At 38.7% G+C, this 19,794-nt stretch overlaps 1 protein-coding gene across 5 annotated transcripts; it reads left to right on the forward strand.

Moving 5' to 3' along the window:
- Positions 1-10: 10 nt before the first annotated feature.
- On the forward strand, positions 11-15,604 carry WBP11 (WW domain binding protein 11). 5 transcript variants are annotated; one of them, XM_005206984.5, is made up of 13 exons: positions 11-160; positions 763-908; positions 2,096-2,210; positions 2,723-2,754; positions 3,419-3,512; positions 6,644-6,840; positions 7,733-7,866; positions 8,079-8,278; positions 8,876-9,067; positions 11,114-11,218; positions 11,625-11,912; positions 12,836-13,018; positions 14,163-15,182. In XM_005206984.5, exons 3-13 carry the CDS (start codon positions 2,147-2,149, stop codon positions 14,594-14,596), a joined length of 1,923 nt encoding a protein of 640 aa, XP_005207041.2. In that variant the 5' UTR covers positions 11-160; positions 763-908; positions 2,096-2,146; the 3' UTR covers positions 14,597-15,182. The 5 variants fall into 5 exon arrangements, with proteins under 5 accessions (XP_005207041.2, XP_005207040.2, XP_059742532.1 ...); XM_005206983.4 differs by having other exon boundaries at positions 11-154; XM_059886549.1 differs by lacking the exon at positions 763-908 and having other exon boundaries at positions 11-379.
- The last annotated feature ends 4,190 nt before the right edge of the window (positions 15,605-19,794 follow it).

Consider the following 19,794-nt stretch of genomic DNA (forward strand, 5'->3'; position numbering starts at 1 on the left):
GAAGTGACGTAGGGGTGGCGGAGGGGCGCGAGGTTTCAAGATGGCGGTGGTTGGGTGGTTGACCGAAAGGCCGAGGTGAAGGCCCTTACGAAGTCAAACGGGCCGAGAATCGTCCCCTCCCCGCTTCTCACAGCCCCAGGAGCCCAGCAGAAGCGTGAGTGTGCGGGATCGTTCCACTCCGTTACTTCACCTTTCCCGTCCCTTCCCGGGGCCCGCGCGGTTGCCTCGGGAACGCCAGGCTCATCAGTCCCGCTCTTCGTCTCCGCCGTTGGGGTCTCCCCGATCGCGGACTAGGGGGTCTCTTGGGGCGGCGCTGCGTCCAGCGGTTAAGCGGCTGTCTTCGCCTGGGTCGGTCAGCGCCGCCTCCTGACGCTGACCGGTTGGTTGCCTTAGGCTTGCTGCTACCTCGAGTCGGGGGGTCAACCGTCGCTATGGTTTCGGCAGTTGCAAATGCTGTTGGCTTCTTTGGTGGACATGGGCTCCGTCCCTTGGGAGCCTCTTTGACTGTTGAGAGTTACCCTAAGCGATTCGTGACCCGATTTACCCATCTCCTCAGGTTTTAGACAAGACAAGTAGTGCAGACTAAGGCTCCAGTGTCCTCTGTAACTAGGTTTCATTTGTGGGAGAAGAGAGTTTAAAAAAAAAATGAGCCTGAGGGTAATTGAGAGAGGGAAGCAAAAAAGATACAGGCCATCAAAGATGTGAGTGCTTGTATTTGTGCTAATTTTGCTTGTTTCCGCTTCCTTTCTTCCCCAATTCCAGTTTTTCTGAGAAGCAAACCCTTGACAGGGTAAATTAGTTGCGACTGGAACAGCTTTGAAGCGTTTAGCAGAAATCAAGGCAATTGGATACTTTCTGGAAGACGCATTAACTAATAAACTTGCCTGACAAACCTTCGTGAAGGGAAGGTATAATTCTATGGTCTGCTTAAAAAAATCTACCTCATGATCTTCCCTTTCCCTCCCTTTAAAAGTGTCTGCTTTCAAAGGGAAGGATATGTATTACTCTTTCTTATTGGAAAGAGCAAAGTTTATCAGAAAGTTGTCATCCATTGGGAGTAACTAGAAGAGGTGATTATGATAGTGTCTTCCTGCGTGTGTGCTCAGTCTTGTCCAACTCTTGGCGACCCAGTGGACTGTAGCCCACCAGGCTCCTCTGTCCTGGTGATTTTTCAGGCAATAGTACTGGAGTGGGTTGCCATTTCCTCTTCTGGGGATCTGCCTTACCCACGGATCAACCCAAGTCTCTTGCATCTCCTGCACTGGCAGGCTCTTTCTTTACCACTGCGCCTCCTGGGGAACCCATAATAATTTCTTAGGTCAATTAAAGTTTTGACTTACAAAATATTTTCCCTCATATACAATTACCCCTTTCAGTTACCTTAAAAAATAAGAGTCGGGAGTCAAGTAGACATTAGTAAGAAAAATTTGTGTCTTGATGTTTATACAAGCTCATATAATATTTTGACTATTTGTGGTTTTATGTTTTTAAGTTTCTGCTTAAGAGTCAAGAATTATATCTGAATTGGAACTAAATCTAAATTAATAAATAGGCTTAAATTGGAGTTTTTACTGTCTTAGAGGTGATGAGAATACATGCCAAGAAACCATGGAGAAAGACAAGGGTGAGCTATTTGTCCTTGAGCCCAGATCATTACCCCCATTTCCCTTTTACTCCTTTTTCACCCTGCATATAAATAAAGGGAGAATATAAGAAAATAACAAGTGACCCTCTCATGTACATAGTGTGTGTCGTATTGCTGAAACATTCTTTGATGATTGATTTTTTCCAATGATTTTTTCCAATTGATGGGTCAGTGCTGTGATCCATAAAAGAAAGTTAATTGATGAGTTAATGATAGTAGTAATCTTGTAGTAATCTTCATACTCATTACCTTTATAAATAATAGGAATCTAATTTTTTGTGGTTGGAGAAGTTGAAGCTGTTTTTCCTGGGCATTAAGTTAAAACTAGGAAAGAACAAGGCCTTAATAAAAGAAGTTTCTTTTCAGAGATGGTCAGGAAGAAAATTTTATAAATATAAAAAGGAAGAAATTTTGTAAATTAAGGAAAAATAAGCCTTTTTGTCTTCGCAGGTTTTAGGTTTTATTTTTTAAAGAAGCAAGTAAATCAAACAACTTGTCAACATGGGGCGGAGATCCACGTCATCCACCAAAAGTGGAAAATTTATGAACCCTACAGACCAAGCCAGTAAGTGTCCATTAATGTGGAATGATGAAGAAGAGGGGTGGTAAAAATTGCTTCAGGGAGTCTATTTTATTATTTTCTTAATTGCAAGATCTGTAGTATTTGTAATTAAAGTTATCTAGTGTTCTAGTTGGCACATGATTAAAACTTTAAACATGTAACAAAAGATAGTATCCATATTTCTAATTTGATTGACTTGCAAAATAGAATTAGCTTAAAGCCTTCTTTTTTGTATGTGACATTTTTAACAAATTGCTTTGTACGTGCTTTTTTAGTACTTAATGGCATTTTTTTCCGATTCATAGCTATTTTTTTAAGGAACTTAAAAATGTTTTGAGGCAGTTTTGGTTACCATAATCAGAAGGTTACTATTGGTATCTAGTGGAGGCAAGGAATAGTGTTAAATATCCTACAGCACACAGAGCAACCTCTGACAGTAAAAAATTACCTGTATTAAATTGGAGAAAATGCTAATGTTCAAGGCTTTAAGTTTTATATTCTCTCCCTCTCTTAAGGAAAAGAAGCTCGGAAAAGAGAATTAAAGAAGGTATGATTCCAGAAGCATCCTGTTAGACATAAGTGTAATTTGACACCTCTTATTTGAGATGAGTGGATTTAGAAACATTTCCAATTATTTGCCAGAAAAAGATTTATGCTTTTCATAAGATTTACTAAGCCACAGTACTGGGAGACTGAACTAAGTTTGTAGATAGGCTCATGATGAGTTATTGTAACATTTTTTATTTGATTACCATTCCCAGTGACTTAAATACTTTTAAAAAATGCTTCTCTTGCCATTTAACTGCTTTGTTGGAAGCTACTAAATTAGTGAATGGAAGTAAATGTGACACTAAATTTTCCTGATGATGATTTGTTAAACTTGTGGAAAGGTGTCCCCAGAATAAAAAAGGATTTATATTTTAGTATCATGCTTTCACACACTGAGAGAACCTAGCTTTTCAGTAGTTTTCAACTGTTCATTCTTGTTTCTATTGCTGGCATTAAATTTTGCAAAACATATCTTTTTGTCTAAATTGGAAATATCTGGGGGAATAAAAAAATGATATTACTCCTGTTTCTGGTGGTTGAAACAAGTGATCAGAAACGAAGAAGTTCAACTTCAGTTTAAATGGATTTTTGAGACACATTGACATGAAAACTCAGGGGTATTCAGCTTCTGCAAATTGTGCTCTTTTTTCTTTTTTTTGAAGAACAAAAAACAGCGCATGATGGTACGAGCTGCAGTTTTAAAGATGAAGGATCCCAAACAAATTATCCGGGACATGGAAAAATTGGATGAAATGGGTAAGATTTTGTAAAGGGATGGATTTTATAGCAGAGATAATAGTCTGATACATAGAGATAGGCAGTTAATGAGTGAAGCAGAACAGATACAAGAATTACAGAAAAAAGCATGATAGCACATGATGCTTGGATTTAGTTTTAGTGTTAGAAAAACAAAATGGAGTGAAGGGCTGTTACCAACTTGAAATCTCATCTAGAATAAGAGGGAAGCCATTATTTAGCTTTAGCTAATTGTTCTTTATAAGATAACAAAAGCCCAGTTTGGCCAGTTCATTTTTTTAAGAGAAGACTAAGTCTGCTTTTTGAAATCACCTTGGGCTTTTTTGTTTTGGGTTTCAATGTTGGCAGCTACCGTGTAAATCTCAATATTGGGCCACCATGAATGTGTCTGTTGCCCCTCTTTTCCAATAGATGATCCAAAGATAAATGACTACTTAGTAAGGATATAGAAGAAATAAAATACTTAAAATCACATTTAAAAAAATATCCTATTAGAATTTCTTCCTTTGTTGCGTTTAGTTCAGTTCAGTCACTCAGTCGTGTCTGACTCTGCGACCCCATGAATCAGCACTCCAGGCGTCCCTGAGTGAACCATCTCCCGGAGTTCACTCAAACTCGGGTCCATCGAGTTGATGATGCCATCCAGCCATCTCATCCTCTGTCGTCCCCTTTTCCTCCTGCCCTCAATCCATTTCAGCTTTAGTATCATTCCTTATATAGGATAATTTTATCTAGTCTCATCACGTGCATCTTCAGTATCACTGCTTTGTCATTACTGGAATCCATATGAAATAGCTGCATGTTGTCTTTTCTTGTATCTGAGTTGCTTGAGAATCATCTGTGATGCTGCCACTGGAAGTTCTATTCTAACTCACAGAGAAGTTCCTTTAGTTTAAAAAACCTCTTCAAAACAATGCAGTTTTACCAAGTCCCAAAGATTGTATAACATATTTATTTAACCCTTATTTCCTTATTTATATACTTTATACTTACAGGTATGAAAGGAAAAAAGTTTTCGAAAGTATTTTTAACAGATTACAATTAATTAAAAGTAGGAGTCCAGAATGGCGTAGAGTGACTTTGCTGCTGCTGCTAAGTCGTTTCAGTCGTGTCCGACTCTGTGTGACCCCGTACACGGCAGCCCATCAGGCTCCCCCGTCCCTGGGATTCTCCAGGCAAGAGCACTGGAGTGGGTTGCCATTTCCTTCTCCAATGCAGGAAAGTGACTAGGTAGTTATAAATAATACAGAGGACGAGTCACAAAATGGATTCCATATTCAACCCATTCTGTTAACTTGAGAACAAGTGGGGTTTTTAATTTTCCTTTTTTTTAGTAGTTTTCAAACATCCAGAAATAGTCTAATTAACTCCATAGTTTTCAGCTGTCAAGTTTTTGCCAATTCTGCCTTCTGTCCCTGCATTTTTTTTTTAATTGCATGTTGAAAGAATCTTTACAAGTTTTGTTTACAAAGGTTTCCATACAGGTTTCGTGATTTGCCCCAAAAAACAGATAGCGAGTGAAAGAGCTGCAGTGAAACTTCTGAGTGATGAATTAACTGGGGTTCCAAAAAAATCCAGTTATGTGGGGTTGTGGTATTAAAAGCTTTCTCAAATAATGTGGCAGATACTGAAGCCAGCCTGGGCAAGAGTTCTGGGTCAGACTGCATCATCTCACATCTCTCCCAGTTTAGTTATAACTGATTCCACTTGTTGCCTCTAGTCTAAATACTGGTAGGGACAGTTGCTTTCCCTGGCATGTCAGGATATTTACCTATTAAATGACCCCAAATTGTGTATTAATAACTTAGGTTTATTTAGCTCTTATCTTGTTACATGCCAGGGTTGGTTCTTTTTTTTTTTTTTTTCCCACATTTTCATTTAATCTTCACTTCCCCGACAGCTCTTTTGAGTGGGTGTATTGTCCCTCCTTTACAGGTGAGGAAGCTTAGGCACAGAGACATTACCTTTCTCAAGGTTACACTGTTCGGAAGGGGCACAGCTGGGATTTAAAGTTAAACACAGCACTTTCATGAATCACACTAGGAATAGTGTGGTTTGAGACCACACTTCTGATTTTGAATATATCATCAAAGTGTTAATAAGATTTAAGAAAGACAATAAGTAAGCTTGTGAATCTTTAAGAAAAAGGAGGAAGGAACACTAGTCATCAGAACTCTATTATAATTTATAAAATTCAATATAAACTAATTTAAACAGAAAAAAGTGTTCCTTGACTCCCATAATTGGGAAATCCTGGAGGGAAGTGGGCCTCAAAAACCCAAATATTTTGAGCAAGACTGTCCATCTGTCTGACCTAGTGAATTTCTTAGATAGAAGGTGGAATATGTGGTGGAATTAGTGATGGTTGAGAGATGAAGCCATAAACAGCTGTAGGTTTATTTTATTTCTACTTGTGAGAGCTTCTCTCCCATATTTAAAGTCTCAGAAAAGGATCTGGTCCCAAGATGGCTTATGTGCCAGTTGATCTCTGAGTCAGTCACTGGCAAGGGAGATGGAGGGAGACAGGTATGGTTGACCAGGCAGACCTGGGAGTCCTGTGCTAATCCAGTCCCTTTTGGTCCCTCTTGGAGACGTGAAAGTAAGCTCCATGTTGAACACACCAGAAGAGAAAGGTTTAAGTAGCTCAACAAGGAACACTAACTCATATAATAGTTGAGTTGTAAGCCAGATACCAGTTTATGTTTGCTTGATTGTGAAGTAGTTGATGTCCCCATTTTCCAGATGAAGAAGCTGAAGATCAGAGAGTTTAAGTGCGCAGGATCTCAGAATTAAATACAGACCCAGTGTAGTGTGTAAGCCCAGGCCTATAGTTGTTGATATACTAACAGCTGTATCAGGTTGTTAGCATAAAGGAATGAAAATTGATTTTTATTACAGTGATAATAAAGTCAATTAGGTGACACTTCTTAGGAAAGGAAGTAAAATTAATAGCCATTTTAAAGGGATGAAATTTCAATAAACTGTTCTGTTCTTTTTTGACAAGAATATATCTGGCGTCTAAATCTCTTTTTGAAAAATTTTAACATATAAGTGTATTTTTAATAAATGATGTTATCTGTTGAAGTTACTTTTTTGTGTTTAATGCCATAATCTGCTTTTTTTCCTCTCAGAGTTTAACCCAGTGCAGCAGCCACAGTTAAATGAGAAAGTGCTGAAAGACAAGCGTAAAAAGCTACGTGAAACATTTGAACGTATTCTACGACTCTATGAGAAAGAGAATCCAGATATTTACAAAGAATTGAGAAAGTTAGAGGTAGAATATGAACAGAAGAGGGCTCAACTTAGCCAGTATTTTGATGCTGTCAAGGTAATCACGTTTCTTTTGAGAGCTAAACTAAAATTTTATAGTTAGACTTACTCTTAAAGTTGATAATGGGAGACTTGATGATGTTGAACCTCCTCCTCTTGTCAGACTAAACATATATCTATCCCATTGGCCAGCAAATCTAAACCGATGTGTTTATACAAGAGAACTTGATCTACCTGCCACTACAGCAATAGCTGGAGTGGAAACAGCCCAGCTACCCATTAATAAGGTAACAGATAAACTGTTACATTTTCATAAAATTAAATGCTACTCAGTAATAAAAAGGAATGATCAGCTAATAATCCAGAAAACATGAGGTAAAAATTTTAATGGCTAAATCCCAAAAACATACTATCCTTTCTTCATGATTGTGATTCCGTTTATTTGAAATTCTATACCAGGCAAAGCTAATTTATGGAGGAAAAATTTGTATCAGCAGCAGCCTTGGGATAGTGTTAAGGATTGATTGGGAAGGAGTATGAGATTATATGCATTTGTCAAAATTCACTGAATTTATACATTTCATTGTAAATTTTGCCTCAAGATAAAAATGTTTTTAAAAAATGATTTAATTTGGTAAAGTAGGTAGCATGGGTCCCATTTTACAGATAAGGAAGCTAAGGTTACTTACTTTGTCATACAGCTTGTTTGTGACAGAAATTCAATAGCAGCAGGCTAATTTTAGAGTCCAAGTACTACCACTGAATACATACTATCCTGAAGTTTCAACTTACTGACAATCTTAAAAATGTTGACTTGGCTTTCTATCTTTGTTTCTTAAGATACTTAATGTTAGGTGGAAAGCAAATCCAGGTAATGAAACAGCTGATGTAGAGTTTGTGGTGTTGAGTTGGGGGATTACTCTTACCGACTGGAAGATTCTCTCTTTCAGAATGCCCAGCATGTGGAAGTGGAGAGTATTCCTCTGCCAGATATGCCGCATGCTCCTTCCAACATCTTGATCCAGGACATTCCACTTCCTGGGGCCCAGCCACCCTCCATCCTTAAGAAGACCTCAGCCTATGGGTAAGGAAGTGGTAACAGAACCAAATAGTGTATAGTAAAAGCACCTTTTGACCGTCCGTGCCAGATTATTGCAGTGGAAAGTAAAGGACAATGGGGATATAAGCAGTTCTCCTTTGGTTAGATAGGACCTGAGAGCTCCTTTAAAAACTGTTTAGAAGAGGAAGTGTATATCTCATTACTGGTAACGTGATCGCTGTAAATTTTCTTTACAGACCTCCAACTCGGGCAGTTTCTATACTTCCTCTTCTTGGACATGGCGTTCCACGTTTGCCCCCTGGCAGGAAACCTCCAGGTCCTCCCCCAGGCCCACCTCCTCCTCAAGTCTTACAAATGTATGGCCGCAAAGTGGGCTTTGCCCTAGATCTTCCGACTCGTAGGCGAGATGAAGACATGTTATATAGTCCTGAACTTGGTAAGGAGTGACTGACTATTCCTTTTGCTCTTAGAACCTTTCCACTGTCACTTTTAATTTAGCTGTATAGCATCTTGTTCACCACCCTCAGAACTTGGGAAATAAATGAGGCTACCCTGTACATACCAACAGATGGATAAATAAATCACAGATCTACTCAGGAAAACAGCATGCATAAGGAAATACAGAGATGTCTGTTGTATTTTAAATTAGACTTTCCTTGAAGATACCACTCTTACATCAGTACCTTAAAAATTGGGTAACTTGTATACTTGTTTCCCATTTGGCTTTATTTTCATTCGACTAGAACATCCTTATGTACAGTTAAATTGATTGTGTATGTGCATGTCTTTATAGAGCTTTCTGAGTGGAATTTGTTTTCAATTTTGAAGCTTTAAAAAAATCTTACATTATAAAAAAGGAAAATTTAAAACTATTGTCAAGTGGAAATATTGTTAGACTATATGAATAGCTAAGTTCATACAGAAAAATTTTAATCAGGTTATTCTGAGTCAAATAGCCTGGCTTTGTGTATTTGGGGGTGCCGTATGGGATCCAGCTATGTAACTTGATCCTGGCTCCCTCCTCCCTTTCCAGCTCAGCGGGGTCATGACGATGATGTTTCTAGCACCAGTGAAGATGATGGCTATCCTGAAGACATGGACCAGGATAAGCATGACGACAGTACTGATGACAGTGACAGTGACAGATCAGATGGAGAAAGTGAAGGGGATGAATTTGTGCACCGTGATGACACTGAGAGAGAAAACAATGAAGAAAAAAAGTCAGGTATGTGAAGAGGAAAGTTTCATGGGATTAAGCAATAAAAAGCACACAAGCTAAAGGTCTTGATATATTAGTGGATCCATGAAAGTAATTGTGAGTGCCTTGAAAGGAGGATCAGTGCTCTATTCATCTTTGTAGCTCCAAAGTCTCAACGTTGTTGACACACAGTAAGTACCTGGTGGATATTTGTGAGAGGAAAAAAAAGCTGAGCTGTGTATGTGATTTAAAAAAAAGTCTACATAGTAAAGTCCACTTTTGGGGAAAAAGCAAAAAGATGGCCTAACGTGATTATGTGTAGGAAGAAAACCATATTCACCTGATTGTTTTCTAATGAGTCTGTTTACATATCTATGTTTGAGTCCTTTATATTATTCTATGTTCATGCAATCCTAAGTGAACAAGAACCATAGTTAAAGATACACCTGTGAGTGGAGTCATGATTTAGTGGAAACGTCATACTTAAAATGTATGTTATCTGTTTATTATAAGTTCAGACTGAGCTACATGTACTTTGCTATGTCATTCATTAAGGAAATTTTATAAAATGTACCATCTGTCATATTCCAGTAGCCTTGGAGCTTCTTTTGTAATTGATTTGCAGTCTTCAAAACAGTATTTATATATATTACTGATATTGCAGTATTGATAAGGATAAAATTTTCTCCAGATATTCCTTAAATCATGGTTGCAAACCAGAAAGCTAGTTTAAAGAGGTAGATAGAACTGGTAGTGAAAAATGGTAGACACTTAGGTAAGAAGTGGTACTGAAAGGCAGAAAGTCGCTAGAGCCACACCAGTTCCCTTTTTCTCTAGACTGTGGTCATTTGCCTCAATTTCCTCTTTTTGGACCAACTGGTTTCTTTATATATTGAATGATAATGAATACGAATATTAATATATTCACTGATGCACATGTGTTGGAAATGGTTATCCTAACTATGACTTGACATTCAGCTAATAATTGAGTTTTTACTATGTACAAAGTATTTTTCTAGACACTAAGAATGCGGAGTAAACAAAACTAAAGCCTGCCTACGTAGAACTTCTATCCTGCTGTAAATGTTTACCATCTAAGAATAAGAACATTCCTACACCATTTAGCATCTTTAGGTGTCTGGTAGAGAGCCTTTGTCAGGTTAAGGAGTTCCCTTCTAGTCTAAGTTTGCTAAGAGGTTTTATTATAAATACTTTTTAATCATCTCTTGGGATATTGTAAATGATTTTTCTTTCTTTAAGCTGTTTATTGTAATGAATTACATTCATGGCTTTTCTAATGTTAAATCATTTTTGCATTTCTGGGACCAACCCTATATGTTAATGAAGTTATTTTCTTTTAAAACACTGTCAAATTCAATTTGCTTATGTTTTATGTTGGCCAGCAGGTTTGTTTTGGTATGTGGGTTATGCTAGCTTCAAGTTCTGGATAGCACTCCATCTTTTCCTGTGCCCTTTTATAGGAAATTCCTGTAACTTAACATTTGGCTGAATTTCCTTGTAAAGTTATTGGGCCAGGTGCCTTTGAGGAACTTGATCTTTGACTACCCATTTTAATTTCTATGTTCTGATCTTGTCACCCCTTTGGCCAGTTGTAAATAACATTTTTCTAGAAAATTATCAATTACTTTAATCTGCATGTTCAGTTTTATTGGCATAAAGTTTTTAGTAGTAGTGGCTCAGTCGGTAAAGAATCCTGCAATGCAGGAGACCTGGGTTCAGTCCCAGGGTTGGGAAGATCCCCTGGAGAAGGAAATGGCAACCCACTCCAGTATTCTTGTCTGGAGAATTCCATGGACGGAGGAGCCTGGTGGGCTACAGTCCATGGGGTCTCAAAGAGTTGGACACGACTGAGTGACTTAACACTTTCACTTTCAACTTTAAAATCACTGTAGCATGTATTTACCACCAGTGGGCATTTGATTTACTATCTTTAATATAGCTCTTGTCTTTTTGCCAAGTAGTGGGAAGCAGTTATAGCTAGTGTTTAGTGTATTTGTTTATAGTAAACAAATACTGAATTTTGTTGATCCTTTCCCTTCTCTGATCCTTTAGGTCTGAGTGTACGGTTTGCAGATATGCCTGGAAAATCTAGGAAGAAGAAGAAGAAGAACATGAAGGAGCTGACTCCTCTCCAAGCCATGATGCTTCGAATGGCAGGTGAGTCATGGAAAGAACAGTGATTGGTATTTCCTCCTGCCAGTTGCTTTACACACATTTTTCTATTCAATATCTCAGCAATCAAGTATTAAATTCTTGTTTTTCAAAAGTCAAGATTTGGCGACACTGAGGTAAGCTGCCTAAAGTTAGCCAGCCAGTAAGTAGTTGGACTGGCATTTAAGTCCAGGTCTGTCTTGTTCTAAAACTTGGACTCTTTTGCACTCTGCTGCCTTAATATGAATGAGAAGAATGCTACTATATTCTTGGCATATCTGAATATTCTGTTGAAGGAGACTGGTTGTTAGTTTTAAGAAAGCATTTATTGATTATGTGTTGTAGGCATCGCTCTTTCACAGGCTGTAAAATATGAATCTGCTCCATTTGTCTGGTTTCAAATTTCTTTCAGGTCAGGAAATCCCTGAGGAGGGACGAGAAGTGGAGGAATTTTCAGAGGAAGATGATGAAGATTCGGATGATTCTGAAGCAGAAAAGCAATCACAGAAACAGCATAAGGAGGAATCTCTCTCTGATGGCACATCTGCAGCTTCCCAGCAGCAAGCCCCTCCACAGTCTGTTCCTCCATCTCAGATACAAGCACCCCCCATGCCAGGACCACCTCCGCTTGGACCGCCACCTGCTCCACCTTTACGGCCACCTGGACCACCTACAGGCCTTCCTCCTGGACCACCTCCAGGCAAGTACTTACATCCTATAAATAAATAAGCCTAAATGTGGTTACAGTGAAGTTATTCCAGAAAGTAGACATCATTAGTAGTAATGATTTCTGGTTTCCTGCTAGTGTAATTTTCTAAGAAATCAAGATTCTCCAAGGATATACACAACTTGCTCATTCATAACAACACTGTTTGTAAGTCATAGAACTTGTGACAGCTGTCTCTTTCTTCAGAGCTCTTCTTTTTCAGAGTTTATCAGTTCTGATATTAGCAGTTTAGCAAGCAGAAACTGGAATATGTAACTGAGGGTTTGTTTAGAATTACTCTTTAGTATGCTGAGTTGACCCAGTTCTTAGTTGGTTGTGAACATGACTAGGGCACAGTAGATGCTACTGCATATCCTTCTTTGGTTGGGAGTTATTGGATGTTAGTGTAATCTGTATAGTTAGAGACTGAAGTCATCAGTATTAATGAGGTCTTCAGCTTAAAAGTATAATAAGTTAATTTACAGTTTGAAACAACATATAAAAAACTTACTGGCCAATTATGACTTTTAGTCCGATAATCTGCCAGTTAAGTCTTCAGTTGAGTTCATTCTCTGACTAGTGCAAAGCAAAATTACATATCCTATGACATTCTCAGTGGTCTTTGTATATCTTAATGAGTTTCAGAGGATCCTTAAAGCACCATGCTTTTCATACTGCATTTTCAGCTTATGTTGGAGCCATTTAAGACATGTCATCTTTGTGTATCTCTAGCCCAGCAGAGCTGTGGTTTAAAATGTTTTGTGTTAGGACTGGGAAATAAAGAGAAATGGACCATAATAAATTTTGAAGTTATCAGATGTTAAGTTAAAGTGAAATCACATCTCAGTTATCTTACGCCACAATTACTACTTCAGATATATTTGTTTGATGTTAACTACGCACTTTTCTCGTTTCAGGAGCTCCTCCGTTCCTGAGACCACCTGGAATGCCAGGACTCCGAGGGCCTCTGCCCCGCCTTTTACCTCCAGGCCCACCACCCGGTCGACCCCCTGGCCCTCCTCCTGGCCCACCCCCAGGTCTGCCTCCTGGCCCTCCTCCTCGGGGACCCCCACCACGGCTACCTCCCCCGGCACCTCCAGGTGAAGCTTTGCTTTCTGTGACAAAAATCTGTCTACTATGTGTTTCATTTGTCCTAAGACATTTTCACATTTCAGTATCCTGAAATCAAGCGGTATCTTAAAATGGTGTTTTTAAACTGCTTTTGGCCTAGGTAGAAGTTGAGTTCTTCCCAGTGGTATTTGAATTGGATGCTGTCACAGAGGGGACTTTTCCTTGCCAGAGAACACTTTGGATTAAATTGTTCATTTCAGATTTTTTTAGGACTACACTTAGAGTTGTAAAGTCATTCTATACATCTGCATGGGTATCAAGTTTACAGTCACAAGGGGAAGTTTTTTTTCTTCCATTCTCTCTACCCAGTGTCAAAGTTAGATAGGCAAATTTCCTTTGATCTTATATGTGGCAGGTATATTTCTGGTTTACTACATTGATTGTCTTAATTTAATGTAAAGGTCTCCTTTTAAGCTCCTCAGCTTGTTCTTGGACATTTTTTTCTCTCTCAGTGGTATATGGAATAATTACAAGTGTGTATAAGCAATAGTGTCCTAGGTTGAGGAAATTTGGTACTTTATTCTCAGTCTGAAAGGGGGTACTTGGAGAAAATTAACCTGCACTTCCTGGTGAATAATAATGGTATGTCCAAACCATTAGTAAGACATGAATTCTTTTCCAGTAATGGTGACATTTTATGATTAGTCAGATTTTCTCATTCCAGCATTAAAATTGTATTTCCTGCCCATTCAGCTACATTATAAGGGGGAGGAGTATTGTGTAAATCAGTAAATAACGCATGGGAATCAAATCCCAACCTTGGTTTGATAGCATCTGCACTGTACAGATGGAATAGAATCTTAGGTTGTCAAATTACAGATTCAGCCATCTTAAGATCATATTTGAAAACAGTTGGTATTGTTACTTTTACTTTATAGTTTAAAGTAGTACATTATTAAGAGAGGAGGAAAACATAAGAATTGGGATACAGATGGAAGGTGAATACTATTTTACAAAAAAATAGTCTTTACTATCAAAATATATTCCTGAGTTTCAGATAGCAGGCAGTATGATTTATTTTCTACAAATTGTCCATTTCAAGAAATTGTCAGCCTGTGTTTGTAAAGTCCTTAATAGTAGTTAAATTTTATTATTGTGTTCTCCTTTGTCTAGGTATCCCTCCACCCCGTCCTGGCATGATGCGCCCACCTCTGGTGCCTCCTCTTGGACCTGCCCCACCAGGGCTCTTCCCACCAGCTCCCTTACCCAACCCTGGTGTTCTAAGTGCTCCCCCCAACTTGATCCAGAGACCCAAGGCGGATGACACAAGCGCAGCCACCATCGAGAAGAAAGCCACGGCAACCATCAGTGCCAAGCCACAGATCACTAATCCCAAGGCAGAGATCACACGATTTGTGCCGACCGCACTGCGGGTGCGTCGGGAGAATAAAGGGGCTGCTGCTGCTCCGCAGAGGAAGTCGGAGGATGATTCTGCTGTGCCTCTTGCCAAAACAGCACCCAAATCTGGCCCATCTGTTCCCGTGTCGGTGCAGACTAAGGACGATGTCTATGAGGCTTTCATGAAAGAGATGGAAGGGCTGCTGTGACAGCTTTGGATAGCTAGATCAGGCTTCTATTCACATCAGTGGTTCATGGAGAAAGAGGCTCTTACTCAGCTTAGGTGGAAGAGTTGCTTTCACTGTCAGGGTATTTTTAATTTCATTTCAAGGAATATCTTAAAGTTTAGCCTTGTTCAGAATTTACTGCATATAAAAGAGAGGGTATTTCATGCAAAATAAATTGGTTATTGAATCAGTGCTGCTAATAACATCCATCCCCTTTCATACCATCATTTTCATCAGATTTCTTCCCCCACTCCAATTCTTTGAAACTTGTGATCAAGGGGAACCTTGTTATTTGTTTTGGCTCTCTTATTGTGTGCTGTGGGCACTGGAGTAGAGATTTCTTGAAAAACCAGTTTATTTCACCCCCATCTTGCCTTTCATGTTTGAGTTATTTTTAATATTTTCTTGTAAATATTTTGTAATATTGTAGTGAAATGGATCACAATGTCATTTCCTAATACAAAGCGATATATGTGGGAAGAAAATGTACAATTCTTCGATTAAAATTCCCACTGATCTAAACTTTGAGTGTTCCATGGAATAAATAAATAAATGTTCTACACCAGGATATCTTCTGTCTTACTGACAATGTATAAACATAATAACTTTTATGGACAGAAAAGCAAGTGTTTAAAACTTGGGTTTTAAGGAACTGCCATTTCTGGTATGGAATATGGAAAGAGAATTTTATTGAAAATGGTTAGAACTAAGCTTTAACTTTAAAGGATAAAGAAGAGATAATTATTTTCCTTTAGGATTATTATATATTGGCTTAGGAAGTTGAGAGTTTTATTGCTAAGAAGAGGAGTCTTATTCTCAAAGATTACTTACTTTTCCAGAGCTCTGTGAATGGATGGATATCTTTTGAATAGCAAAAAGTTCTCTTAAATCATTTCTAAGCTATTAGATAGCTAGAAAAGGCTACTGCTATTGCTGTTTTTGAATTTGTCACTTCTGTGAGCTTTTGTTATTAAAAGCACAGAAAATGAATAAGAATGCTTAATGCTTTTAATTTGCATTGGTATTTTCTTTACAAAGTGCTAATATCTATCCAGTAATACTGGGGAATGACTTCCACGGATATTTTCCCCATTTTACTGGTGAAGGTATTGGTGTTAAAGGACTCATGTCCAGAGACCCGAAGTGTGTCTTATACACAAGGAGACACACGCCATATATATACACATGTGAGACAATGTACGCATTGTGTTTAGGCGAGGCATACCTGATTCTTTGCATAGTATCGTAAATGTCTTTCATGTGTATCTCATCAAAAATTGGTTGTATCCTAAAAAAGGTAGAACAATAATAAGACTTTTTACAACTGAGTTCTTTGATAGATTTAAAATATTTGTCCTGAGATCTTTTCTGTATGTGACTGAGAAGTTGTTATTTCAAATTAAAGCAGATCCTGCCAGAGCAGTCTACAGAAGCACTTTGGGATTATTATTTTTTAGTATAATCATTGTGGGTCCACAGGTGAATCTTTGTATAGGTACAAAGGTAGAACACAGTTACATCCTCAGATCAATATTTTAAGTGTAAATAATGGTATTTGGTTTGCAACATTTTTATTGTCCTGGCTTGAAGTTCCTATTTTTTCTAGGTGAGATTTCTGTTTCACATTAAGGAAGCTATATGGTTTATCTTAAAAGTCATTTTCTAATATGCTAGTTTTACCTTCTGAAAATTCTTTCAGTTGGTGAAATCTGGCACGTTTCATATGTTAGCTGCATCTGCAGGAAAGGAGAAATCGGTCATTTCTGGGTAGGTTTTTGTCACTGACATCATGGAGACCCAGGTTTGATCCCTGGGTCACGAAGATCCCCTGGAGAAGGGAATGGCTACCCATTCCAGTATTCTTGCCTGGAGAATGCCATGGACAGAGGAGCCTGGTGGGCTACAGTCCATGGGGTCACTCAGACATAACTGAGCAAGACTCAACTTTGCTGGTTTTTTAAAAATGTTTGCTCTAGTTAAATCACTGCTATGAAACATAAGTCTGATACAAGTTTTCAGTCAGGTATATGGATAAATATTGATTCTTTATCATAAAGTGTCACTTTATTACACATTAATTGCTCCTTAACACCATTTTGAAGTTCCTTTAAGGTACTGTAAGGTGTGAATTAAGGATCACCACATGGCATGGAATCAGCATAAAGCCTGAGTTGACATCTAAGTTTCTCTTTGAATTCTCATTTTGTATATTCTAGTTTGTGCTCTTTATTAAAATATCTCCCTATTTAGCAGGGAGACTTTTATTAAACTATTTTTTGCTGCATTCAAGCAATTCTTCAGACACAGAAGATACCCAGTCACCACTCCATGGATAACTGCACGTTTCTGTTTTGTCCTGAACTTAAAATGAGCAGGTCTATCACCTGGCAGTATTCCTCAGCCAGAACCAGTTTGGAGGAGAGACCCGATGGCAGGACTTGTGGAACTCAAAGCTGTTCCTGAGCAGAGCTATGGATAACTTCATTCCCAGGTCCTGGGTGAGGTGGGGAAGCTTTATGTTCCTGGATAATAAGGACTTTTGGCGAAGATGGGAATTGGGACTTCTGTGAAACCAAAGTAACTACCTACTCCAGGTCTTTTATCTCTAAGAAGGCCTGTAGTTGGCTTCCCGGGTGGCTCAGCGATAAATAATCTGCCTGCAGTTCATGAGCTGCAGGAGACAGGTTTGATCCAGTATTCTTGCCTGGAGAATCCCATGGACAGAGGAGCCTGGCGGGCTTCAGTCCATAGGGTCACAAAGAGTTGGACATGACAAGTGACTTAACAAAATACACGCATGCACAGGCTTATACTTGGCTGTGAAGGAAAAGTCAGGACAGGACAAGTGGCCAGGCCTGGGTGAGCAGAGGGGTTTTCCTTAATCAACCTGTTCATTTTACTAAGGATGAATAACCAGTAGAGAGAGAGGTTGGCGAATGAGATAATTGAGATAATTGATAGTTTGAGGTACCTAAGAGTCTGGGGAGGCACGTAGGAGTACAAACTCTTTGTTCCATATTGTTACTGAGAACCTGCTGGGAGCTAGGCACTTGCTGGGAAAGAAGTAGTAAGAAAATCAGATAATGTCTCTACTACCATGGGCCTTCAAGAAATTTCAGGAGATAAACAAATGTCTATACTGCTTCTGAGTCACGCCTACAGTATGAAACAGTAAATACCATATGGTATTTACCAGTGCCAATTTTTTTTAAAAAATTATTTTTTTTAAAAATTATTTTTTTAACCTACATTAATAAACAATCTGGAAAAAAATAATCTGAGGGCTGTGTGCTGTGTGCTGTGTGCTGGTAAAGACATATTCATCAGAACTTTAAGATTTTTATGTTACTTTTTTATAGAGAAGCTATTGAAAATGTTTCTCTGAATGTTTAAAAATACTAAATATCAACTGATTACCTTCATGGTGCTACAACCAAATAGAGAAAACATTTTTCTTAAAAGTTTTCAAAGAAAAAACCATGGATCCCCAAATATATGTTTTTCTTTGACCTGTTATCTTATACAGAGTATTTTCTCTTGTTAACCATCTGAAGCCTAAAAATAAGGTGTTTTCTATTGTTACCATAATGAATCCACAGAATCATACCACATGTGCAGGAGATAAGTAACTGATATGTAGGAGATTTAACGCTATAAAAATGCTGTGAGGGAATTCCCTGGAGTTCCAGTAGTTAGGATCCAAACGTTCACTGCTGAGGATGCTGGTTTGATCCCTGGTTGGGGAACCTAAGATCTCAACGGACCAAAAAAAATGTTTTTAATTAAAAAAAAAAATACTGTGAGATGCAAAAAATGATTTAAGGATCTTTTGTAACAATATTTTGCAAGGAAAAATAGAATGGTATAGTGTTTATATTCACTGAATCTCAGGAAAAATTACAGTCCAAAAAAGAAGAGTTAACTACACTATTCATTATCACTGCACCCGGCAACCGTGCCCCAATAAACTGGGGAGTGAGGTAAAGGAACAAGGAAGGTGACAGCCAAAGTTACGGCAGGTTGAGGGGAAAAAAAGAATTTTAGTTTATTTCTGAAATCTTGCCTGGTTTCATGAAATATACCACCGACAAATGAAAAGGGCTTATTATTTTCACAAAGGCCTGGCTTTTTACAGTGAGTTGATAAAGGTTGCCATATTTAAGAACTTACTATAAAGCAAACCCATACCTTCAAATAGTATCTATTGACTTATGTGAGGAGGGAATTAAAATATAGGTATAGAGAACAAATCCAACATCTGTTTCTAGGACCACTCTTCTTGCAGAGTAACCCAGATCACAGAGGAGGTCCTTTTAAATCCTTATTTGTACTGAGTTTACCCATAAAATACATGTTCATTTAAAAAACTTGAGGGGTAACATATGAAAGTAAAGTATGACATGAAAATATCACTTTTATGGAGAGAAAAACCAAATAGAGCAACAGAAGTTGTTTAAAAAGATGCTTTATGTTTATTACTTCTTATTTTTGTTTCCACCAATAAAGCAGAACAGGGATCAGCAAAATTTCCATAGAAATTTGGGGCTCCAGGAGCTACAGAGTTGCTGCCACGAACCTGCCTTTGCAGTGTGAAACCTGTAGTACAGGCAGGTGACCAGTTGTACTCCACGGCCACGTACAAAGGGACCCAGGAGAGAAACGTGAGCAAGTTGACTTGTGAGGGAGTCAGGGGACCTCTGACAGCTGGACGTCAAGCATGCTCAGTTTTCCTGTTGGCAGGGTCTTGAAAGGTGGTCCCCAGGGCGAGTCAGGGCTGCAGGTTGTGGAGACAGTGTGCATTCTGGGCGCATGGCTGGAGCAGAGGCCATTGGATATCCTCTCCCCCTCAGTGCTTACCCACCAGCACCACACAGCTGCCTGAGCCAGTGAGAGTCACCCTTCCCGCCTGCAAAGGCCCTCGGTGCCCTCTTCCAACAGAGCCTAGCATCGCGCTTCTGTTAGGAAGACTGGCCCAGAAGAACGCCAACTATTATTACTGAGCCCACACTGACATTGGAATTTGGGGCTCAGAGGCAATACATTTAAAACTGGCACGGAGAGCATAAAGAAAACTCAATCTTTTTACTTCCACTACCACAACCTAGTTATAAAATTGTCAGCACAAACCTCCTTTCGTGAAAATATATATAATATCGCTCCAGCTCTTTCTATCAGGTAGT

Source organism: Bos taurus, chromosome 5, assembly GCF_002263795.3.
Source record: "Bos taurus isolate L1 Dominette 01449 registration number 42190680 breed Hereford chromosome 5, ARS-UCD2.0, whole genome shotgun sequence".
NCBI lineage: Eukaryota > Metazoa > Chordata > Mammalia > Artiodactyla > Bovidae > Bos > Bos taurus.

Excerpts from the sequence above, each read along its gene's own strand:
- WBP11 (XM_059886549.1), top strand. The coding sequence starts at position 2,147 with ATGGGGCGGAGATCCACGTCATCCACCAAAAGTGGAAAATTTATGAAC. Across the intron at positions 3,513-6,643 it reads GGAAAAATTGGATGAAATGG|AGTTTAACCCAGTGCAGCAG; the intron begins GTAAGATTTTGT and ends TTTTCCTCTCAG. Across the intron at positions 13,019-14,162 it reads ACCTCCCCCGGCACCTCCAG|GTATCCCTCCACCCCGTCCT; the intron begins GTGAAGCTTTGC and ends TCCTTTGTCTAG.